Raw genomic sequence first — 19226 nt, forward strand, 5'->3', positions numbered from 1 at the left:
GCAACTGTAGATATTACTGTCCTCAGCGCAACAGAGGAGTCCCAGAGCAGTGAAGTAACTTGTCCAGAGTCACACAGCTAGTGAATAAGAGATCGAGAATGGCTCCAGGGCCTAATGGGGGCCTTGGGATTGTCTGTGAGCTGAGACCAGAGAGCTAGGGCAGGAGAGGAACTTGAAGATCGGTATGAAACGAAGAGAGTGGACTATTTCATCTCATCCTCACAGAGCGCTCTGAGGTAGTCACTGCAGATTTGACTCTACCTTTAGTCAATTGGTGAACTTTTCCAAAGTCGATAAATTGTGGTCACAATTATGTCTACGAGATATCAAGCACTTACTATGTGCCTGGTACCTGACGTGCAACACCCCATTTCACCCTCACAACAAGCTTGCAAGAGTAGGTATCATTATCATTTCTGTTTTGGAGATGAGGAAACTGAGGTACAGAGAGGCTAAGAAGCATGCTTGAGATTCCAAAGCATGGAACAGATGGAGCTGGGATTCTTTCCCACAGCCACATGCCTACCTGTCTAACTCCAGACTCCTAACTCTTTCTCATTAGGCTCTAATTGCCCATAGGATTTGTGGTGAGGTTGTCATAAGGATCAGATGACTTAGGGCATACAGAACTATTGGTTCTACAAGACCCCAAAACCAATTGTTTTTCTGCTTTTTCTTCCTTCCCTGAGGGAATTTGTGTAGGTCTGTGGTTAATTCCTAGCATTCTATTGTCAGCGAGTCCATTCACAATGCAGAGGTCATAAATAGCAAGAAATGAAGTTTCTTACAATATCCTGTGAGACAATACTTTAACATTTGGCAACTGACACGGGATACAAGAGCAAATTTTACGTTACCATGTTTTACAAAATGTGCTGCCCTGCTCTGGATAATGTAGAATATCTGAAGGTTTCCTGCCTTCAAGATACTCCTGTTCCAACCAAACTTAAACTGGATTGTAGAGGAATGTCTTAGCCTGGCCCACAGCCAGCACTCACTAAACCCTTAAGTGTAGAAATGGAATTACATGCAAGTCTGAAGAAGAGTGTTCTGTCTCCCTCCCCCTCCCCCGTAGGACCTGGCTCGTTGGAAGAGCCGTAGAAGAAGTGCTTCTCAGGACTTAATCAGAAAAGAGGAAGAAAGGAAAAAGATGGAGAAGCTGCTGGCTGGAGAGGATGGGACAAGGGAACGAAGGAAAAGCATAAAAACCTACAGAGAAATCGTCCAAGAAAAGTGGGTTCTTTCTGTTGTTGTTTAATGTACAGTTAGTTAGATTGCTTTTTCTAAAAATTGTCAGTCATCACAAAGGCTCTGACACTAATATTACACACCCTGTTTGGTCTCTTCAGCTCTACTTTGGGTCCTACTAAGGTCCTCGTTGCAATTCCTATGACTGTTGACTTTGTTCTTGCTTCCCCTCCCATGTCTACCCTTTAGAGAGCGGAGAGAAAGGGAGTTGCATGAAGCATACAAGAATGCACGGACCCAGGAGGAGGCAGAGGGTATCCTTCAGCAGTACATCGAGAGATTCACCATCAGTGAAGCTGTTCTTGAACGTTTGGAGATGCCAAAAATCCTGGAAAGAAGCCATTCAACAGAGCCAAACTTATCCCCCTTCCTCAGCGACCCCAACCCTATGAAATATCTGCGGCAACAGTCACTGCCTCCACCCAAGTTCACTGCCACTGTGGAAACCACCATCGCTCGTCCCAGCATTCTGGATGCCAGCATGTCAGCAGGCAGTGGGTCTCCGAGCAAAACTGTCTCTCCCAAAGCAGTGCCTATGCTGACACCCAAGCCTTACTCCCAGCCCAAAAACTCTCAAGAGGTTCTGAAGACCTTCAAGGTAAGATGAGTTCTTTAAGGGCAGAACCAAAACTGAACTCCCTGGGGAAAAGAAGCATCTTATCTCAGGAAGATGCAGTGGTTTTTATCAAACAAAAGCAAATGCATTAACATGTACAGTTATGAAGTTTATGTGTCTCTGAGATTTGGTTTGCAAATAATTCAGGGATTGATGATTCTTCTCTAAATGAAGTTGTTCAGTCATGTCTGACTCTTTACAACACCACGGACTGTAGCCTATCATGCTCCTCCATCCATGGAATTTTCCAGGCAAGAGTACTGGAGCGGGTTGCCATTTCCTTCTCCAGAGGATCTTTCCGACCCAGGGACTGAACCCAGGTCTCCCGCATTGTAGGCAGACGCTTTATCATCTGAGCCATCAAATAACTTAGGATTCTTCTCAATTCCTATTTTTAATACTGATGGGCTTGAATGAGATTGGTGGTTGAGTCACCTCCATGAGCAAGGTCCATTTCATAGTTTGATATGCTGGGCTACTGAACACGCATGCATGCATGATGGTATGATATCTCCATAGCAATGGTAACAAACCCCAATTTAGCAGCACCCTAGGTATCTCCATTTATCTGGGGGTATTGAAAATGCCTCAAAACAAACTTTTAATGACCTTTAGTGTAAATACAGAGTTACCTCTGTATATACCTGTGACAGTATATACAGTTACCTCTGTATATGCCTCTGACATCATAACTGAAAAGATGCTGCTGCTGCTAAGTCGCATCAGTCGTGCCTGACTCCGTGCGACCCCATAGATGGCAGCCCATCAGACTCCGCCGTCCCTGGGATTCTCCAGGCAAGAACACTGGAGTGGGTTGCCATTTCCTTCTCCAATGCATTAAAGTGAAAAGTGAAAGTGAAGGTTGCTCAGTCGTGCCCGACTCTTAGCGACCCCATGGACTGTAGCCTACCAGACTCCTCCGTCCATGGGATTTTCCAGGCAAGAGTACTGGAGTGGGGTGCCATCACCTTCTCCAGAAAAGATGCTGCTGCTACTGCTAAGTCACTTCAGTCATGTCCAACTCTGTGTGACCCCATAGACAGCAGCCCACCAGGCTCTGCCGTGATGCTACCACTGGGGAAAAAAAAAGATGGTAATATAAGAAATACATGATATATACTTGGTATTCAAATGAGAGGTTTGGTTTTTTTTTTAATTTTAGGTGGGAAGAATCTATGTTATTTTGGAGGTGGGAGGAGGTGCCAATGAATGTGTAAAATAGTGTTCCAGAACCAAAGAACCTATAGCAGCCAAACATCCTTTTTCATCCTCAAATCCTAGTATTTTTCCTTGCATCAGGAGGAAGTACTCATCCTTCATCTCAAGTGAGACGACAAAGAAAAGTCAGTTTCCCTTGTCCCTGCACGCCACATGGGTTTATAATAGAAGACAGAGGTGGAATTCATCAGTGGCAGACACAGACATGTGACTGTAAAGAAAGTTTGCTAAGCTAACTGAGCTTAGCTAACTGAGCACTGTGTGTGTGTATCTTCCTATTGAGTTTCAGAGGGAGCCTAGCCATATTTCTAACTCTTAGCATCTTTCTTAGCTTAACTCTGAATGTATCTTTAAAATCTGTGTCTTAGGCCTTGATCAAATGAAAGAAAAATGTCCTTTCCGTCTCATCTAGGTTGGATTGAGATGTTTATCCCTCCAAGGGCAACCGCTGTGTGTGTGTCCACAGCTTCGTCCTAAGAGGCTGGTGTCTGTGCCTAGGCACTCAGCAAGTGTCTGTTGAATAAGCACATGAATTTTTCCTGAGAAGATGAGATACTTATCATGCAGACTGGTGCACACACACATACACACGCAATCACATGTGCTCGGCAGGCTGCCTAAGTACCATAGCAGCTCTCCTTCACCCGGGGCCCATGGCCATCAACTGTCTGATAGCTTCTCGTGAAGCTTGGTTTGATACTGAGGTGGCCCAGAACAGGGACAGGGAATACATGCATTTAACTTGGTATCCAAGGAATGTGATCTGTTAGTCTAGATGTCCATTTCCTTTCCTTTATATAAACAGTACAATGTGATCGTTTAAACAGAAGAATTAGGATAGATGACTTCATGGTGAGACCCTGAGAAAACCCAGTTCCTACCATTGTGGCAAGACAGTGTGGAGGCTTCAGGGGAGGTAGAATGAGGGACTTGGATAAAGGTCCTTTTAGAGCTGGAGCTCACCAATGAGCCCTCAACTCATCGTAGGTCCTGATGGCTGTCAGCCCTGTTCACAGCCCCACCATCGAATGGGTGAGCTCACTCATGGTCAAAGGTAGCATGCAAGTGGACAGTTGTTACCAGGTAACACCAGAACTGGAGCTAAGGTGTGTGTGCATGTGTATTTTCCTGTGGGGAGAAGGTGGGCATGGGAGGCAGGGAATACAGGCTCAGTTTCTTAGTACAACAGATTTAAGAGTAAAAGAAGTGTCAATAAAATGAAGGAGCAGTAAAATGGTTTAAGGCAGTGTTTTCAAACTGAGAGTTGCCACCTATTGCTAGGTTATGAAATCAATTTAGTGGTTTGGAATCAGCATTCTTTTTTAAAAAAACATTATTAGATATATTATACTAATAGATATAATTAGATATATTAATATATATTAATAATAAACATTATTATATATTATAAAATATATATATTAGAATATAATGTTTAAAAACAGTATAGTGCATCACATAGAAAATGGTAAATATTAATGGTTAAACTCCATTTCAGTTATCTTTATGTGTGTGTGCTCAGTTGTGATTTAAATTTTATGGATCACAGACAATAGACAAAACACTGACTTAAGGTAAATAATCTATAACTAGTATCTGCCCTTCTATTATTCTTTTTAAAAGATTTTAGAAGGTTTAGTAATAAGAATAGCTAACATTTATATACATAAATATGCCAGATACTGTTCTAAGTTCTATGCATATATTAATACATAAATGATACCATAACAGCATCATTAAGGAGATACTATTAAGAAAGCTGAGCATCGAAGAATTGATGCTTTTGAACTGTGGTGTTGGAGAAGACTCTTGAGAGTCCCTTGGACTGCAAGGAGATCCAACCAGTCCATTCTGAAGGAGATCAGCCCTGGGTGTTCTTTGGAAGGAATGATGCTAAAGCTGAAAGTCCAGTACTTGGGCCACCTCATGTGAAGAGTTGACTCATTGGAAAAGACTCTGATGCTGGGAGGGATTGGGGGCAGGAGGAGAAGGGGACGACAGAGGATGAGATGGCTGGATGGCATCACCGACTCGATGGACGTGAGTCTGAGTGAACTCCGGGAGTTGGTGATGGACAGGGAGGCCTGGCGTGCTGCGATTCATGGGGTCGCAAAGAGTCGGACACGACTGAGCAACTGAACTGAACTGAGCTGACTGATTAACATAGAAAGGAGGAAACTGAGGTTGAAGATTACATGGCTGTTAAGTGATGAAGCCAAAACTCAGGTTGCCTCACTGCAGGGCTTCCTCTCACGACCGCTCTATATACTGTCGGACTTGAAAGAGATTTCCAGGTACCTTCAATAAGTCAGACTAACTACCCTCACTCCTTCTTTCTTGCTCCCACCACCGTCCCTAGACATGGGGACAAAACAAAGATATTTTAACGTGCATGGCCTTTTTTTCTTGAAAAAAACTGAGATGGTCAAATTAACTAGAAATAGGAATTTACTGTGGGGCTCCCCAGGTGGCTCTGGATAAGGAATCCACCTTCAGGGCAGGAGATGAGTGTTCGATTCCTGGGTTGGAAGATCCCCTGGAGAAGGGTATAGCAACCCACTCCAGTATTCTTGCCTGGAGAATTCCCATGTAGCCCTGGTGGGCTACAGTCCACGGGGTCAGAAAGAGTCAGACATGGCAAATGACTGAGCATGCACGCACGCACGCACACAGGAATTTACTGTAACATAGTAACGCACCAGGTTCCCTGCCCTCCATGATTGCTTGCAAAGAGTATTCGTTGCCCTCAACCATAACAGGATAACCCATGAAATAGTCCTGATCTAAGATGAGCTCCACCTAATTTATATGTTTATTAGGAAAAAAAAATCTCAAAATTGTGAAATAGCAGTCACAGAACTTCCATGAAAAATTACTGGAACCCAAATATGTGACATGTCTTTATACCTAAGATCCCTTGATTTTCTGTACTGCAAAATAAAAGCAGACCCCCAGTAAGCTGAGCATGAAATGTAATCTAACATGAAGTGATCTGAGACGGCAGACAACCTTTTAAAGAAGCCTTCAAAGATGGCATTTAAGGGAGCCCTGCTTTCTAGACTGACAGAAGCATATAAGAGAACTTATTCTTTGTTGGACTGTGAATGGTAAATGCTAATGATTTAAGATGATTCTGAACATGTTATTTTGTTATAATCTTTCACTGGGGAATAGTGTGTTCTTGTTCATTCTGGGTTTTACAGGTTGATGGGAAAGTCACCATGAATGGAGAGACGACTCATGGTGATGAGGAGGAGAAGGAAAGAGAGTGTCCCACGGTGGCACTTGCCACCTCGTTGACCAAATCCCAGATGTTTGAAGGTGTGGCCAGAGTGCATGGGTCCCCTGTGGAGCTGAAACAAGACAGCAACAGCATTGAGATCAACATAAAGAAGCCAAGTTCTCTTCCCCAAGAGCTGACAGTAAGAAGCAAACTTTTTTTTTTCCCCTCTTTTTGAAATAATTTATTTTTTAAAAAAATAAGTAGGTCCTGATCATGATCATTTCTTTCGAGGTGAGTATATTCATTTGCTAGGGCTGCCATAACGAAGTGTCATAAACCAAGTGGCCTACACAGCACGTGGTACCACTGGTTGTAGCCTAGTCCTGCCGCTGGGAGTCCAAAGTCGAGGTGTTGTTGAGGCGGCTTCCTTCTGGGGTCTGCGAGGGAGAGTCTAATCCTGGCATCTGCTGGCCTGCTGGCAGTCTCTGCCATTCTTTGCCCTGGAGGTGTACCACCCCTATCTCTGCCTTCGTGTTCACATGGCTCTCTCCCTGTATGTTGTCTGTGTCCAGATCTCCTCCTTTTTATAAGGACACAGGTCATACTGGTTTAGGGCTCCCCTCCAGTATGATTCGGGAGAAGGCAATGGCACCCCACTCCAGTACTCTTGCCTGGAAAATCCCATGGATGGAGGAGCCTGGTGGTCTGCAGTCCATGGGGTTGCTAAGAGTCAGACACAACTGAGCGACTTCACTTTGACTTTTCACATTCATACATTGGAGAAGGAAATGGCAACCCACTCCAGTGTTCTTGCCTGGAGAATCCCAGGGATGGGGGAGCCTGGTGGGCTGCTGTCTATGGGGTCGCACAGAGTTGGACACGACTGAAGTGACTTAGCAGCCAGTATGATTCAAGTGGTAAAGAATCCGCCTGCTAATGCAGGAGAGGCAGGTTCGATCCCTGGGTCAGGAAGATTCCCTGGGGAAGGAAATAGTAACTCACTCCAGTATTCTTGCCTAGGAAATCCCATGGACAGAGGAGCCTGGTGGGCTACAGTCCACATGGTTGCAAAGAGTCAGACACGACTGGGCAGGCACATGCCATGCCACTTCAGTATGATCTCATCTTAATTTAACTACATCTACAAAAATCCTATGTCCAATAAGGTCACATTCTGAGATACTGGAGGTGAGGACTTCCACGTATAAATTTGAAGAAGGACACAGATCAGCCCCTGGGCTTCCATGATGGCTCAGACAGTAGAGAATCCACCTGCTAAAGCAGGAGATGTGGGTTCAATCCCTGTGTTGAGAAGATTCCCTGGAGAAGGGAATGGCAACCCACTCCAGTATTCTTGCCTGGAGAATTCCATGGACAGAGGAGCCTGGTGGACTACAGTCCATGGGGTCACAAAGAGTCGGACACGACTGAGCAACTAATACCAACAGTTACGCCATAGCAGAGGAGGATAGCAGAAGGTGTCATATGAGTGACAAGCTTTGTCTTGTCCCTCCGTGATTGGTGTCCAGAGTTATAGAAAAAGAAACAAATCTCTAAGGACTGTCCTGGCAGCCCATGGTTAAGACTCCACGCTTGTAATGCAAAGGGCACAGTTTCCATCCCTGGTCAGGTAACTAGCATCCCACATGCTTGCCTCACAGTGCGGCCATGAAACAAGAAAAGGAAGTATCTGAAATACCTTCTTTTCTGTTTATTCAACCTCATCAGGCTTCCTAAAGTAATTTGAAAATTACTGGTGCCATCAGAATGTGGCTTTCCATCCTTGACAATATGCATAAAGGGGTCTTTTTTACTAGCTTTTTAAAAAACTCATTAAAAATCAAATTAATTTTTTCTAGGTTTAGCCCCTGAAATCCAGAGTAATTGCATTTACTAACAAATGGTTGAGCTGAGAAATGTAGAGTATTTCAAGAATAGCAGACGAGAGAACTCAAAATAACATTATTAGATTTGCCTCTTTGGAGTATAAAACATCAAGAAGATTACGCTTTTCTGCTGAGTTCTCTCACCAGGGTTCATGCTGGTTTTGCTGATCAAACGGAAACTGTCACTGCCATGGATGCAGCCTGGCTTTTGGGATAGAATATGGACTCTATTCAACCTCAATTTGTCCTCACCAGAGGCTGGTTTCTGAGATTTTAATTTATAGTGTTTGGGTTGGAATTATCAAGGTGAGGGGTGCGGGGGGTTGGATGGGTAGGCAACTATCAAAATTTCTTCCCCCAGCACCTGGAAAGGTTTGGTTCAGAGGGAAACTTGTCTTCCAGCTTCAGGGCTAAATTAAATAACCCAGCTAGCTAAACCCACCTGGAGGACTAGATATTATTTTTCTTATCTCCAGGATTTGTCTGTTGAAGAATAAAATATGTTTTCTCAGAGGAGTTGAGAGGATGTAATTCTTCCCTGCAATGCTCAAGCCCTAGAAAGAGATTCAAATTAGAGTAGACCAAAATAACTTCCTCACCATGGCAACATGTTTGCTGGTCTCTAGGAGCAAGGTTTTGTGATCCGGGCAGAGGCTGAATCCCTCCACCTGGAATTTATTTTCACCTTTCATTTGCTTAAATGTGACCACCTCTGAAGAGTTCTTACAAGTTATCGTGAGAGGGAATGTTGAGTTTTGCTAGGAGTGTGGGAACTTTGCCGGCCGAATATAACATGAACTTTGTGCTCTTAAATTTAAATGAGAAGTTCCCCCAGACTAATTAGACATTACAGTGGTGGGATTGCTTTTCTGGGGCAGTTAATAATTCTGTTCTTGTTTCTCTTTTGCCGCACTTTTAATGGTCAGTGTTTCCTAAAAGTGCTCAGTCACTCACTTGTGTCCAACTCTTTTGTGACCCCATGGACTGTACCCTGCTAGGCTCCTCTGTCCGTGGAATTTCTCAGGCAAGAATACTGGAGTGGGCTTCTGTTTCCTTCTCTGAGAGATCTTCCTGCACCAGAGATTAAAGCCATGTCTCCTGCATTGGCAGGTGGATCCTTTACCACTGAGCCACTTGGGAAGCCTGTTTTCTAACTTCCCTTCATAAATGCCCTTCCCTGACTCATTCTGGCTACTGTGTCTGTCAGGCCACAGGCCCTTTGCACATGCTGTTGAACAGCTCTCTGTTCCTGTCCTTTGGAGAAGCAACAGTGTGGGAGCCACCCTGATCCTGTAACAGAGGCACACAGGACCTAGTCAGGCACAGTAGATTGATTATAGGAACAAATCCCAAGGTTCTACAGTCAGGCATGCGTACATCTACCTTTACACTTCTGCCCTCTGACCATTTTGTTGTCAATTTGGCAGGTCACCCTGCCCTTGACCGGATAGATTTTTTCCCAACAGAAGGTAAAGGAAAAATGGAAGAAACCAGATAGTATAAGGCCTAAACTTCCTATACCAACTAATCTCTCTTGTTCAAAGTGTCTAACCCTTTGGGGAAGAAAGCTTTGCCCATCCTGTATGGAATCATAAACAGAAGAGAAGGGAGTTTTGTTTGTTGGTTTGGGGGTTTTACTAAACCTCCCTCAAAAAATTACTCGTTCTCAGTAATTACTTATTTTCTTATTTTTACAATGAGCAACATAAAAAGAAAATAGCCTCTTCCCTCTTACTGCCAGGCATTTTCCACTTTAATAGTAGTTATCCTGCTTCACTTGCTAATGGCAAAGAGAAGATGGATTGAACAATGTCACAACTGGTTACATTGTCCCAAAAGTATCTTGTTTCAAGAGAGGCAAAATTAGATGATCTGAAAGAAATCGTGTTATTTCAGGAGTTTATGCAGTATAACCAGGAAAGTACCCAACAAAATGTGGCCTTGTGGACTTTTTTCTGGAAACCATCCTGACCCTGGGAAGTCTCAGGATAAAGGTCTCAACTCGTGGAAGAGCCTGAGAGCCTCTTACTCAGGAAAAAACTGCCCAGTTAGGAGTGAGCTCTAGTTCGTTAAACCATAGTGGTTCTGAAGAGGTTATAGCATTTATTTACCTTGTTTCCTGGTGGCTCAGTCGGTAAGGCTTCTGTCTGCAGTGCATAAGACCTGAGTTTGATTGATTCCCCTGGAGAAGGAAATGACAACCCACTCCAGTATTCTTGCGTGGAAAATCCCATGGACAGAGGAGCCTGGAGGGCTACAGTCCATGGGGTCACGACAGTCGGACACGACTTAGTGCCAAACCACCACCTAGTACTTGAGCTCTTGAATTAGCTATGACAGGGGTATTGCATGATTTTATGGGTAGATAACTCCATGTATATACCTATTAGGCTACAAGCCAAGTTGTTAGCTGCCCTACATGAAGTTTTGGCTAAAACACACTTCATACTCGCTTATAATTTATGACACATAAAGTTTTCCATTCAGCATATGTTATCCTAAGAGGTATTTTGAAAGAATCTCTTCTCCAGTAAACCTCCTCATTTCCCTTCCTTCTCCATATTCCAAGAAAAGCACTTCTTGACTGTGTTTCAGCCAGTATATTCCCTCTGAGATGGTAGAATTCATTGGTCATGACAAAAATATGGTGACCAGCTTAAAACAGGGGGCTGCACTTTGCAGCCTCCAAGGGCTTTTTACCAGCTTGGACTTGATTTGCTGTTTCTAATTCATTTGCCCTGCTCCGTGGGGCTGTCAAAGGAATAGTGTTCTTCCTTTTAAATAGTGTCTTTCTTCCCAAAACTGCATTCCCCACAGATACACTCTTTACAGAGGAGTAGCCTCCCCCACCACTAAAATGCCACAGTTCCTTCAGGGCGAGCTGGAACCGTTCAAAGGGCATCGCAGTAGTAGGCAGGAGCATTAATTCAGGCCAGGAGGCCAAGCAGCGGAGAAGGGTGGCCACTGGGCTCCAGTGGGCGACAGGGCGCGAGTCTGCGTCTTGGGTCAGCACGGCCACCTTGGCATATTACGTCGTCTCTTCTGTTTCCTTCCACCTCATCTTTCTTGTTTGAAACTCTTAGGACCATGGACTCTTACTTTAGAAATAGATCCTAAATTAAGTTTGGCTTGTTATTAATTTTTAAATACTCTGGTTATATCAATCGATGCCAACAAACTCCAGATCACGTTCAGTTGAATCACCTTTAAGGTAAAGAAATTGCGATAGCCATTGTCATGCCGGGGACTGCCTGTTACCTGGTAAGCATGAATGAATGAATGACCTGCTTTGTGCCCAACTTTTTAAAAAATACTTTTATTTATTTATTTTTGGATCTCCTGGGTCTTTGTTGTTGCTCAGGCTTTCTCGAGTTGCAGAGAGCTGGGGCTACTCTCTAGTTGCGGGATACAGGCGTCTCACTGTGGTGGCTTCTCTTACTGCGGAGCGCAGGGTCTAGGTCATGTGGGCTTCAGTAATTGCAGCACGTGGGCTCAGTCGTTGTGGCTCCCAGGCTCTAGAGCGTAGGCTCAGTAATTGTGGTCCGCAGGCTTAATTGCTCTGCAGCATGTGGGATCTTCCCAGATCAGAGATTGAATCCGTGTCTCCTGCACTGGCAGGCGGATTCTTTACCACTGAGCCACTAGGGAAATCCCTGTGACCAATTTTTGAAATAGAAAAAGAAACTCATAAACTCGCCATGAAAGCAATTAACATAAAGCAACTGGGAAAGTATCAGTTCAGTTCAGTTCAGTCGCTCAGTTGTGTCTGCCTCTTTGTGACCCCATGAACTGCAGCACACCAGGCCTCCCTGTCCATCACCCACTCCCGGAGTTCACTCAGACTCACGTCCATCGAGTCAGTGATGCCATCCAGCCATCTCATCCTCTGTCATCCCCTTCTCCTCCTGCCCCCAAAGTATAGAAGATAATATTTAATGAAGTGCTAGATGATAGGGATACAACAACAACAATAGGGAGAGAAAACTAGAGGGATGTAAGGTGGCAGAGAAAAAGTAAGATCATTATTGGTCAGGGTTAGTCTAGCTGGGAAGGTTTCATATGAGACTTTGATTTTGAAATTGGTGGGATTTGGATTGGAGTTGAGGAGAGAAACAAGCTGTCCTCCATATTGGGACAAGCAGAAGCAAAGGCATGGACAGCATGGTCCTCCATAAGAGGACCACAGAGGGATCACAGGGCGAAGAGCTGATGAAAGTGACTAGGTGCTGTACATGCAACCAGAGAGGTTGGGGCTCCCATGAGCCCTCCTGGTTATCCCTGAGATATTTCCCAATGGAAATCTGACTCTCACTTTATTTTTTGAATTTAAAAACGCTGGCTTCTCTAAGAAAATCATATCATAGCATGAATGCTAGACTCTTAGAATCCAGGACTGGAAAAGAATTTGGAAGATCTTCTAATCTAAGATCTTACAGAGAAATGTCTCAAAAGATGTTCTATGTCTCCCTTAAAGACAGTTCAGTGTTTTCTTGATCCATTGTGAATTATACTTATAATTGAACCTCTTCGTGCCTTGATGGTGCCAAAAATGACCCTTTTTTAAAATACCTTAAGTACCCCATGCACTAAGTCAAAGCTCAAACCCCACCTGAACCTCAGTTTATATTTAAAATAAGGATGGTAATAGTATAGGCATCCAATGGTTATCATGACAATTCATGTGTATAGGGCATTTAACATGATGCCACAGTGACTCACAGAGGTGCCCTTAAGTTAGTTTTAACATTGTCATTCAACAAACGGGAGAAAGAAAGTTACCATATATTTTTCATAAGCCTGGAAGGGTGATAGGTACAAAGTTTTTCAGGCTAAGTCAAGTCATCAAAATCACCATCTTAAACAGATGTGAATTTCAAACACAGGAGGCGAGTTCCTTGTCGGCTTCCAACTCAGCCCGCCAGTAGCTTCAGCTGTAATTCTCTAGGAGACTTGCAGACCTGAACAGCTTTTTCCAAAAGACGATTGCCCTGGCAGGTGTTCACTGGCTTCTTCCTGCAGCTCTTTTTTGCTTCTCCTGTTATTCACTCTTTCCCAAGTCTGGCTTTCTCTGCCACCGAGACTCCCAGGACTCCCACCATGTCAGCGCCCTCTTGACAGCTCATCCCAACCAACGTCCTGCACACCCTCCCCGCAGGCGGGCACCCTCCCACCAGATTTGTGGCAGTTCTGCCTCGTGGACCAACTGCCAGACTCGGGTCTCAGATATCTAAACGACTTCATCTGGGTTTCTCAAACTAAGAAACGAGATAGATCTGTTATTTCCACCGTGACAAAGCTCTTGGCCTTCTTCTGGAAAATTCAGTACTTGACTACTGTTTTCTGATCCAGGAAAACAATCAGATCTTTCTTGAAACGTTTCATTTTGCAGTGAGAGCAGGGTGAAGGCATTTGAGTAGGTGCTGTTTTCCTTAAACTGTGACCAACTGCAGATTCCTTTTAGATGTCAAATGTCACAAACATTTCTCCAGAAGCTCTTTTTCTCCATCTAGAAGTAGTTGCAAGAGCATTAGATTTAATGCTCTTTTAAGTCATTAAAATCATTAGGGTGTAGACGTGTTTCCAGGCTTCAAGAAAGTATACATTAGGGAAAATTAAAAAAAAAAAAATCAAACCTAGCCCATCTGACCTGGATAATTTTTGGTCTGGAACATTTAAAGCAAGAAGAAAAAGCTTAACAAATGGAAAGGCTGATTCTCCATGTAGATCTTCTTTCGTCCAGTGAAAATAGATCTTTGGTAACATAAAAGTGAAAGGCGAAAACACATGCGTGGCATATGTGGCACCTGGGTCCTGGTGCCAAGACATAAATAAACTGGTTTTCCAGGCTTGTGTCCAGATAAATTATTCAAGACTGGAGCCGGGAAATCCATCAGAGTCACTGAATAGTAGCTCAGGGAGGGACCACCTCGGACATCGCGTCTTCTGACACAGAGAGGATGCACGGTTGTTCCAAGTTCTGGCACCTCTTCCGTCCTAGGAGGAGGACCACTCAAGCCCTGGGTCTCAGGACCATCCTTCCTCCCCTGCTTTGTATTTCCAGTTCATTCCACAGAGCCGCTCTCTGGACTGGTCCCCCAGTAAGCTTCTTGTTAAAACAAGCAGTCCGATGTCAGGTAAATCTGTGGCCAGACCATGTCCCCCTCAAGCCAGGAAACTGCCACCTCCCACCCGTGGCTGCAGGGCTCCGTCTGACACCAGAGCCAGCTTGGATGGTGTTCTCAGTCAAGGGGAAGCCAACTCCTGGCTTAGGCTCCTGCAACCTTTCTGTGCTCTCATTCATTCGTGTCCAGGGAATCTGTTTTTATTTACTTGTTTTCATCCTTGAGACAGTTTTACCGATTGGAGAAGGGAAGGCTTCTCCTCTGTTCAGCTGGAACCAAAGGGAAGCGTGGGTCGTAAAACACAGTTTGCAGCAAGGCGGGTGTGTTTCAGGCAAGTCTGAATCTATCAGCAGTGGTTAAAACTGTGAATTTTGAACTCATTTCCTTTGAAGTAATAATGTGAGTACAACATTAACAAGCCTTTAGGATGGAGTATCCTGGCAGGAGTTAAACTGGCTCTGGAGATCTCCCTTTAGTACCTAGGACTTCCCTGGTGGCTTAGGCCATAAAGAATCTGCCTGTAAGGCAAGAGACCCGGATTTGATCCCAGGGTCAGGAAGATCCCCTGGAGAAGGAAATGGCAACCCACTTCAGTATTCTTGCCTGGAGAATTCCATGGACAGAGGAGCCTGGCGAGCTACAGTCCATGTGTTCACAAAGAATCAGACACAACTGAAAGACTAACCCATCTTGAGTACCTATAGTCTGTCTACATGTGTATATATATATATATATAATGTATATATTGCAGAATTTGGAAAACTGTAAAGAAAATATAAACTACCTATTACTCCAGCCACTCAGAAATTAAGGTTCTTCAAAAATATGTCTTTCTCCTCTTTTTCTCAGTGTATATAAAATATTTTGTGGGGCTTATAGTTCAAAATGTGCTGCAGTTTGCTTTTTCTCTTAATTTATCCTGAGTATTTTGTTAGTAACAGCCTGATTTTTATGACTAATATGCATTTAAACCAAGCTTGAGAGTATAAATCCCATAAATAATGCATCTAACATGTGCTTCCCTGACATGGATTGCATGTCTGCTCTGTGCCAGATACTGCGCTGGGCCCTGCCCCTCTCAGAACCTGGACTGAATGAAAAACCCTGAGACAAGGTGATGGCTGGGAGTGGTTCAGTCTCAAGCCACCCTGGGAAGTGGAGAGTTGGCTAAACTGGCCCCCTTTTCTGAGAGGTTCCAGAGAGTTCTCATCTTTTGCATAATAAATGGGTGAGAGGTACAATGAAAAGAATGAGGTAGAATGGATGAGAAGGAAAAGGTGTGGAAAAGGCAGTTTGAATCATTTCAGCAATAAACTTGAGACTCTCAGGTTCTGGATTGCTTCTTATGGCTCAAAACCTTTTAATGTGCATGCGTGTGAAGTCACTTCAGTTATGTCTGACTCTGTGCGACCCTATGGACTGTAGCTCGCCAGGCTCCTCTGTCCGTGGGATTCTCCAGGCAAGAATACTGGAGTGGGTTGCCATGCCCTCCTCCAGGGGATCTTCCCGACCTAGGGATTGAACCCGCTAAATACTGGGGACAACTTGGATGTGGGTGTGACTCCAAGCCCAGATGATGGAGAATCGAGGTGGCCAGCACAGGGCAGGGCTCCCACCTCCCCTACCTACTAGCTGAGTGACTCCAGGTAAGTCACTTTGCCTCCTGGGCCTTAGCTTCCTCACCTGTATAAAGGGAATCATACTTGTAGATACTCTATTAGCTTGCTCTGAGGACCAAAGAAGATAATCCATGTCAAGTGCTGACACATGGAAAATCCAGTAAATATTGATTGTGGCTACAGTGACAAGTGTGGAATCTTTAAAGCACCATTTTAAGGGATGATAAACTGGGTCATCTGAGAGTTCAGTATTTGAGTGTTAAGCCACGTAGAATTGCATCCAGAAGTGTGAGCATCCTTTTTTATACATTTATTTATTTATTGGGCTGCACGGGGTCTTAGTTGTGGCGTGCAGGATCTTCGATCTTCACTGCAGCATGCGAGCTCTTATTTGCAGCATGTGGGTGGGATCTAGTTCCCTGACCAGGGGTTGAACCTGGGCCCCCTGCATTGGGAGTGCAGAGTCTTAGCCACTGGATCACCAGGGAATTCCCACGTAAGCATTCTTGAAAGTCGAAGTTCTGCATTAGTCATGCATAAGTAAAATATTACTGGGGTAAGGTGTGCTAGTAAAATAACCCTTAGTGAAGAAGTGCTTGAGGACTTTGTCTCCTTTGCATCATAGCATCACAAATTGTATCTAAAGGTCTTCATGGATTATCTTATTTCATTGATTCCAAGGGGCATATTTGCCACATTTGAGCATCTCTAAGTCAGGATATGTCTTATTGATGTAAGATACATCTAATCTTTTAGATTCCTCATATAACTGACATCATGCAATATTTGTCTTTCTGTGTCTGGCTTATTTCATTCAGCATAATGTTCTCCAGGTTCATCCATATTGTCACAAATGGCAGGATCTTCTTCTTTTTTAAGGCTCAATAATGTCCCACTATATATGTGTGTATAATATTAGTATTTGTTACTTATACAAACTATATGTGTGCATAATATTCATATTTATATATCTGAATGTATGAATAATATATATATAGACACTCATGCTTTCTTTATCTATTTATCCATCTACACTTGATTATTTCCATATCTTGATTGTCAATAATGCTGCAGTGAACATGGGAATAGGATATATCTTTGAGATACTGATTTCATTTACTTTGGGTACCCTTACTTTACCCAGAAGTAAAATTGCTGAATGATAGGATCGTCTATTTTCACTTTTGAAACCCCCCGCAGTGTTTTCCGTAATGGCTGTACCAATTTCCATGCCCACCATCAGTGCACAGCGGTTCCCTTTACTGCACATTCTCAACACCACTTTGCATCTTTTGACTTTTTTGATAGTAATGATCCCTAATAGGTGTGAGGTGATGTCTTACTGTGTTTGGACTTAATGATTAGTGAAGCTGAGCATCTTTTCATATACCTGACTTCAGTTGGCCATTTGTTATATCTTTGGAAAACTGTCATTCAGGTCCTTTTCCTATTTCTTAAATTGGGTTATTGGTGGGGGGGTGCTGTTGAGTTTTTAGAGTTCCTTATATATTTTGGATATCAATCCCCTATTGGATGTAAGATTAGTAGATATTTTCTTCCATTCTATAGATTGACCTTTCGTTTTATTCTTTGCTTTGCTGTGCAGAAATGTTTTAGTTTGATGTAGTCCCACTTTTTATTTTTGCTTTTATTGCCTGAGCTTTTGGTGTCAAATCTAAAAAATCATTGCCAACACCAGTTCCAGGGAGGTTTCCCCCTGTTTTCTTCTAGGAGTTTTGTGGCTTCAGGTCTTACTTTTAAGTCTTTAATCCATTTAGACATTGATTTTGGCATATGGTGTAAAATTTCATTCTTTGGCATGTCAATATCCAGTGTTTCCAACACCATTTATTGAAAAGACTGTTCTTTACCCATTTTGTTTTCTTGGTGTCTCTGTCAAAAAAGAGTTGACTGTAAAAGAGTGGGTTGATTTCTGGGCTCTCTGTTCTATTCCATTGATCTATGTGTCTGCTTTTGGGCCAGTACCAAACTGTTTTGATTGATGTAGCTTGGTAATATAGTTTGAAATCAAGATGTGTGATGCTTCCAGCTTTCTTCTTCTTATTCAAGATTGCTTTAGCTATTTTGGGTCCTTCATATTTCCATATGAATTTTATAGTTGTTTTTTCCTATTTCTGTGAAAAATACAGAAATGCAAAACTCTGTTAGAATTTTGACAGAGATTGCATTAAATCTATAGATTGCTTTGGGTAATGTGGATATTTTAACAATATTATTTCTTCCAGTTGATGAATACAAGAAAGTTTTCCATTTATTTGTGTCTTCAATTTCTTTTATCAGTGTTTTATCATTTTCAGCACACATATCTTCTACCTTTTGGTTAAGTTTATTCCTAAATATTTTATTTTTTTGATGCTATTGTAAGTAGGATTTTTTAAAATTTAATTTTTGTATAGTTCTGTATTGATTTTGTGTCCTGCAGCTTTACTGACTTCATTTTTAGTTTTAACATTCTGAGGGAGCGGGGAAGTCTTTAGGGTTTTCGGTATACAGGATCATTTCATCTGCAAACAGGAACAATTTTACTTCTTCATTTCCAATTTGCATGCCTTTTATTTCTTTTTCTTGCCTAGTTGTTCTGGCTAGATCTTCCAGTACTGTGTTGAATAGAAGTGGTAAGAGTGGGCAGCCTTGGCTTGCTCTGATCAGAGAGGAAAAGCTTTCAGCTTTTTTCCATTAAGTATGATGTAAGTTATAAGCTTGTGAGTTATGGCCTTTTTTGTGTTGAGGTACATCCTTCTATGGGCTTCCCTGGTGGCTCAGTGGTAAAGAATCTGCCTACAGTGCAAGAGAGGCAGGTTTGATCCCTGGAGAAGGAAATGGCAATGCACTCTAGTATTCTTACCTGAAATATCCTATGGACAGAAGAGTCTGGCAGGCTACAGTCCATGGGGTCATAAAAGTCAGACATAAACTGAGCAACTAAACAGCATTCTTCTATACCTAATTTGTTGAGAGTTTTTATCATGAAAGGATGTTGAATTTTGTCAAGTGCTTTTCTGTTGAGATGATCATATGATTTTTATCTTCATTGTATTAACATGGTATACACGTTTATCAACTTGCATATGTTGAACCATTCTTACATCTTTGCATAAATTTTCTTTATTTTTAAAGAATTAAGTAACACTTTCCACCAAAGCATTAACTTTAAAGGGCTTTCATTTTTGTAACTTGAAAGAGAAACTTTGATTTATGAGTAAAATATGTATACTTGTGAGAGACCAATAAATTCAAAGGTTTTTGAGAACCCACAGCCATATTTTACAAAGT

At 42.8% G+C, this 19226-nt stretch overlaps 1 protein-coding gene and 1 non-coding gene across 20 annotated transcripts in view; one reads left to right on the forward strand and one right to left on the reverse strand.

Annotated features, from left to right (window-relative positions):
* Positions 1-19226, forward strand: part of LIMCH1 (LIM and calponin homology domains 1) — a 348742-nt gene that overhangs the window by 297462 nt on the left and 32054 nt on the right. For all 19 annotated transcript variants that reach the window (XM_055588395.1, XM_055588396.1, XM_055588397.1 and 16 more), the window contains 3 exons: positions 1076-1233; positions 1438-1846; positions 6286-6504. In XM_055588395.1, coding sequence (XP_055444370.1) covers positions 1076-1233; positions 1438-1846; positions 6286-6504 — 786 coding nt within the window. The remainder of the gene's footprint in view (positions 1-1075; positions 1234-1437; positions 1847-6285; positions 6505-19226) is intronic.
* TRNAG-CCC (transfer RNA glycine (anticodon CCC)) lies at positions 16348-16420 on the reverse strand. The gene has a single exon. It is a non-coding gene; the product is annotated as a tRNA-Gly (tRNA).

Source organism: Bubalus kerabau, chromosome 7 (genome assembly GCF_029407905.1).
Source record: "Bubalus kerabau isolate K-KA32 ecotype Philippines breed swamp buffalo chromosome 7, PCC_UOA_SB_1v2, whole genome shotgun sequence".
NCBI lineage: Eukaryota > Metazoa > Chordata > Mammalia > Artiodactyla > Bovidae > Bubalus > Bubalus kerabau.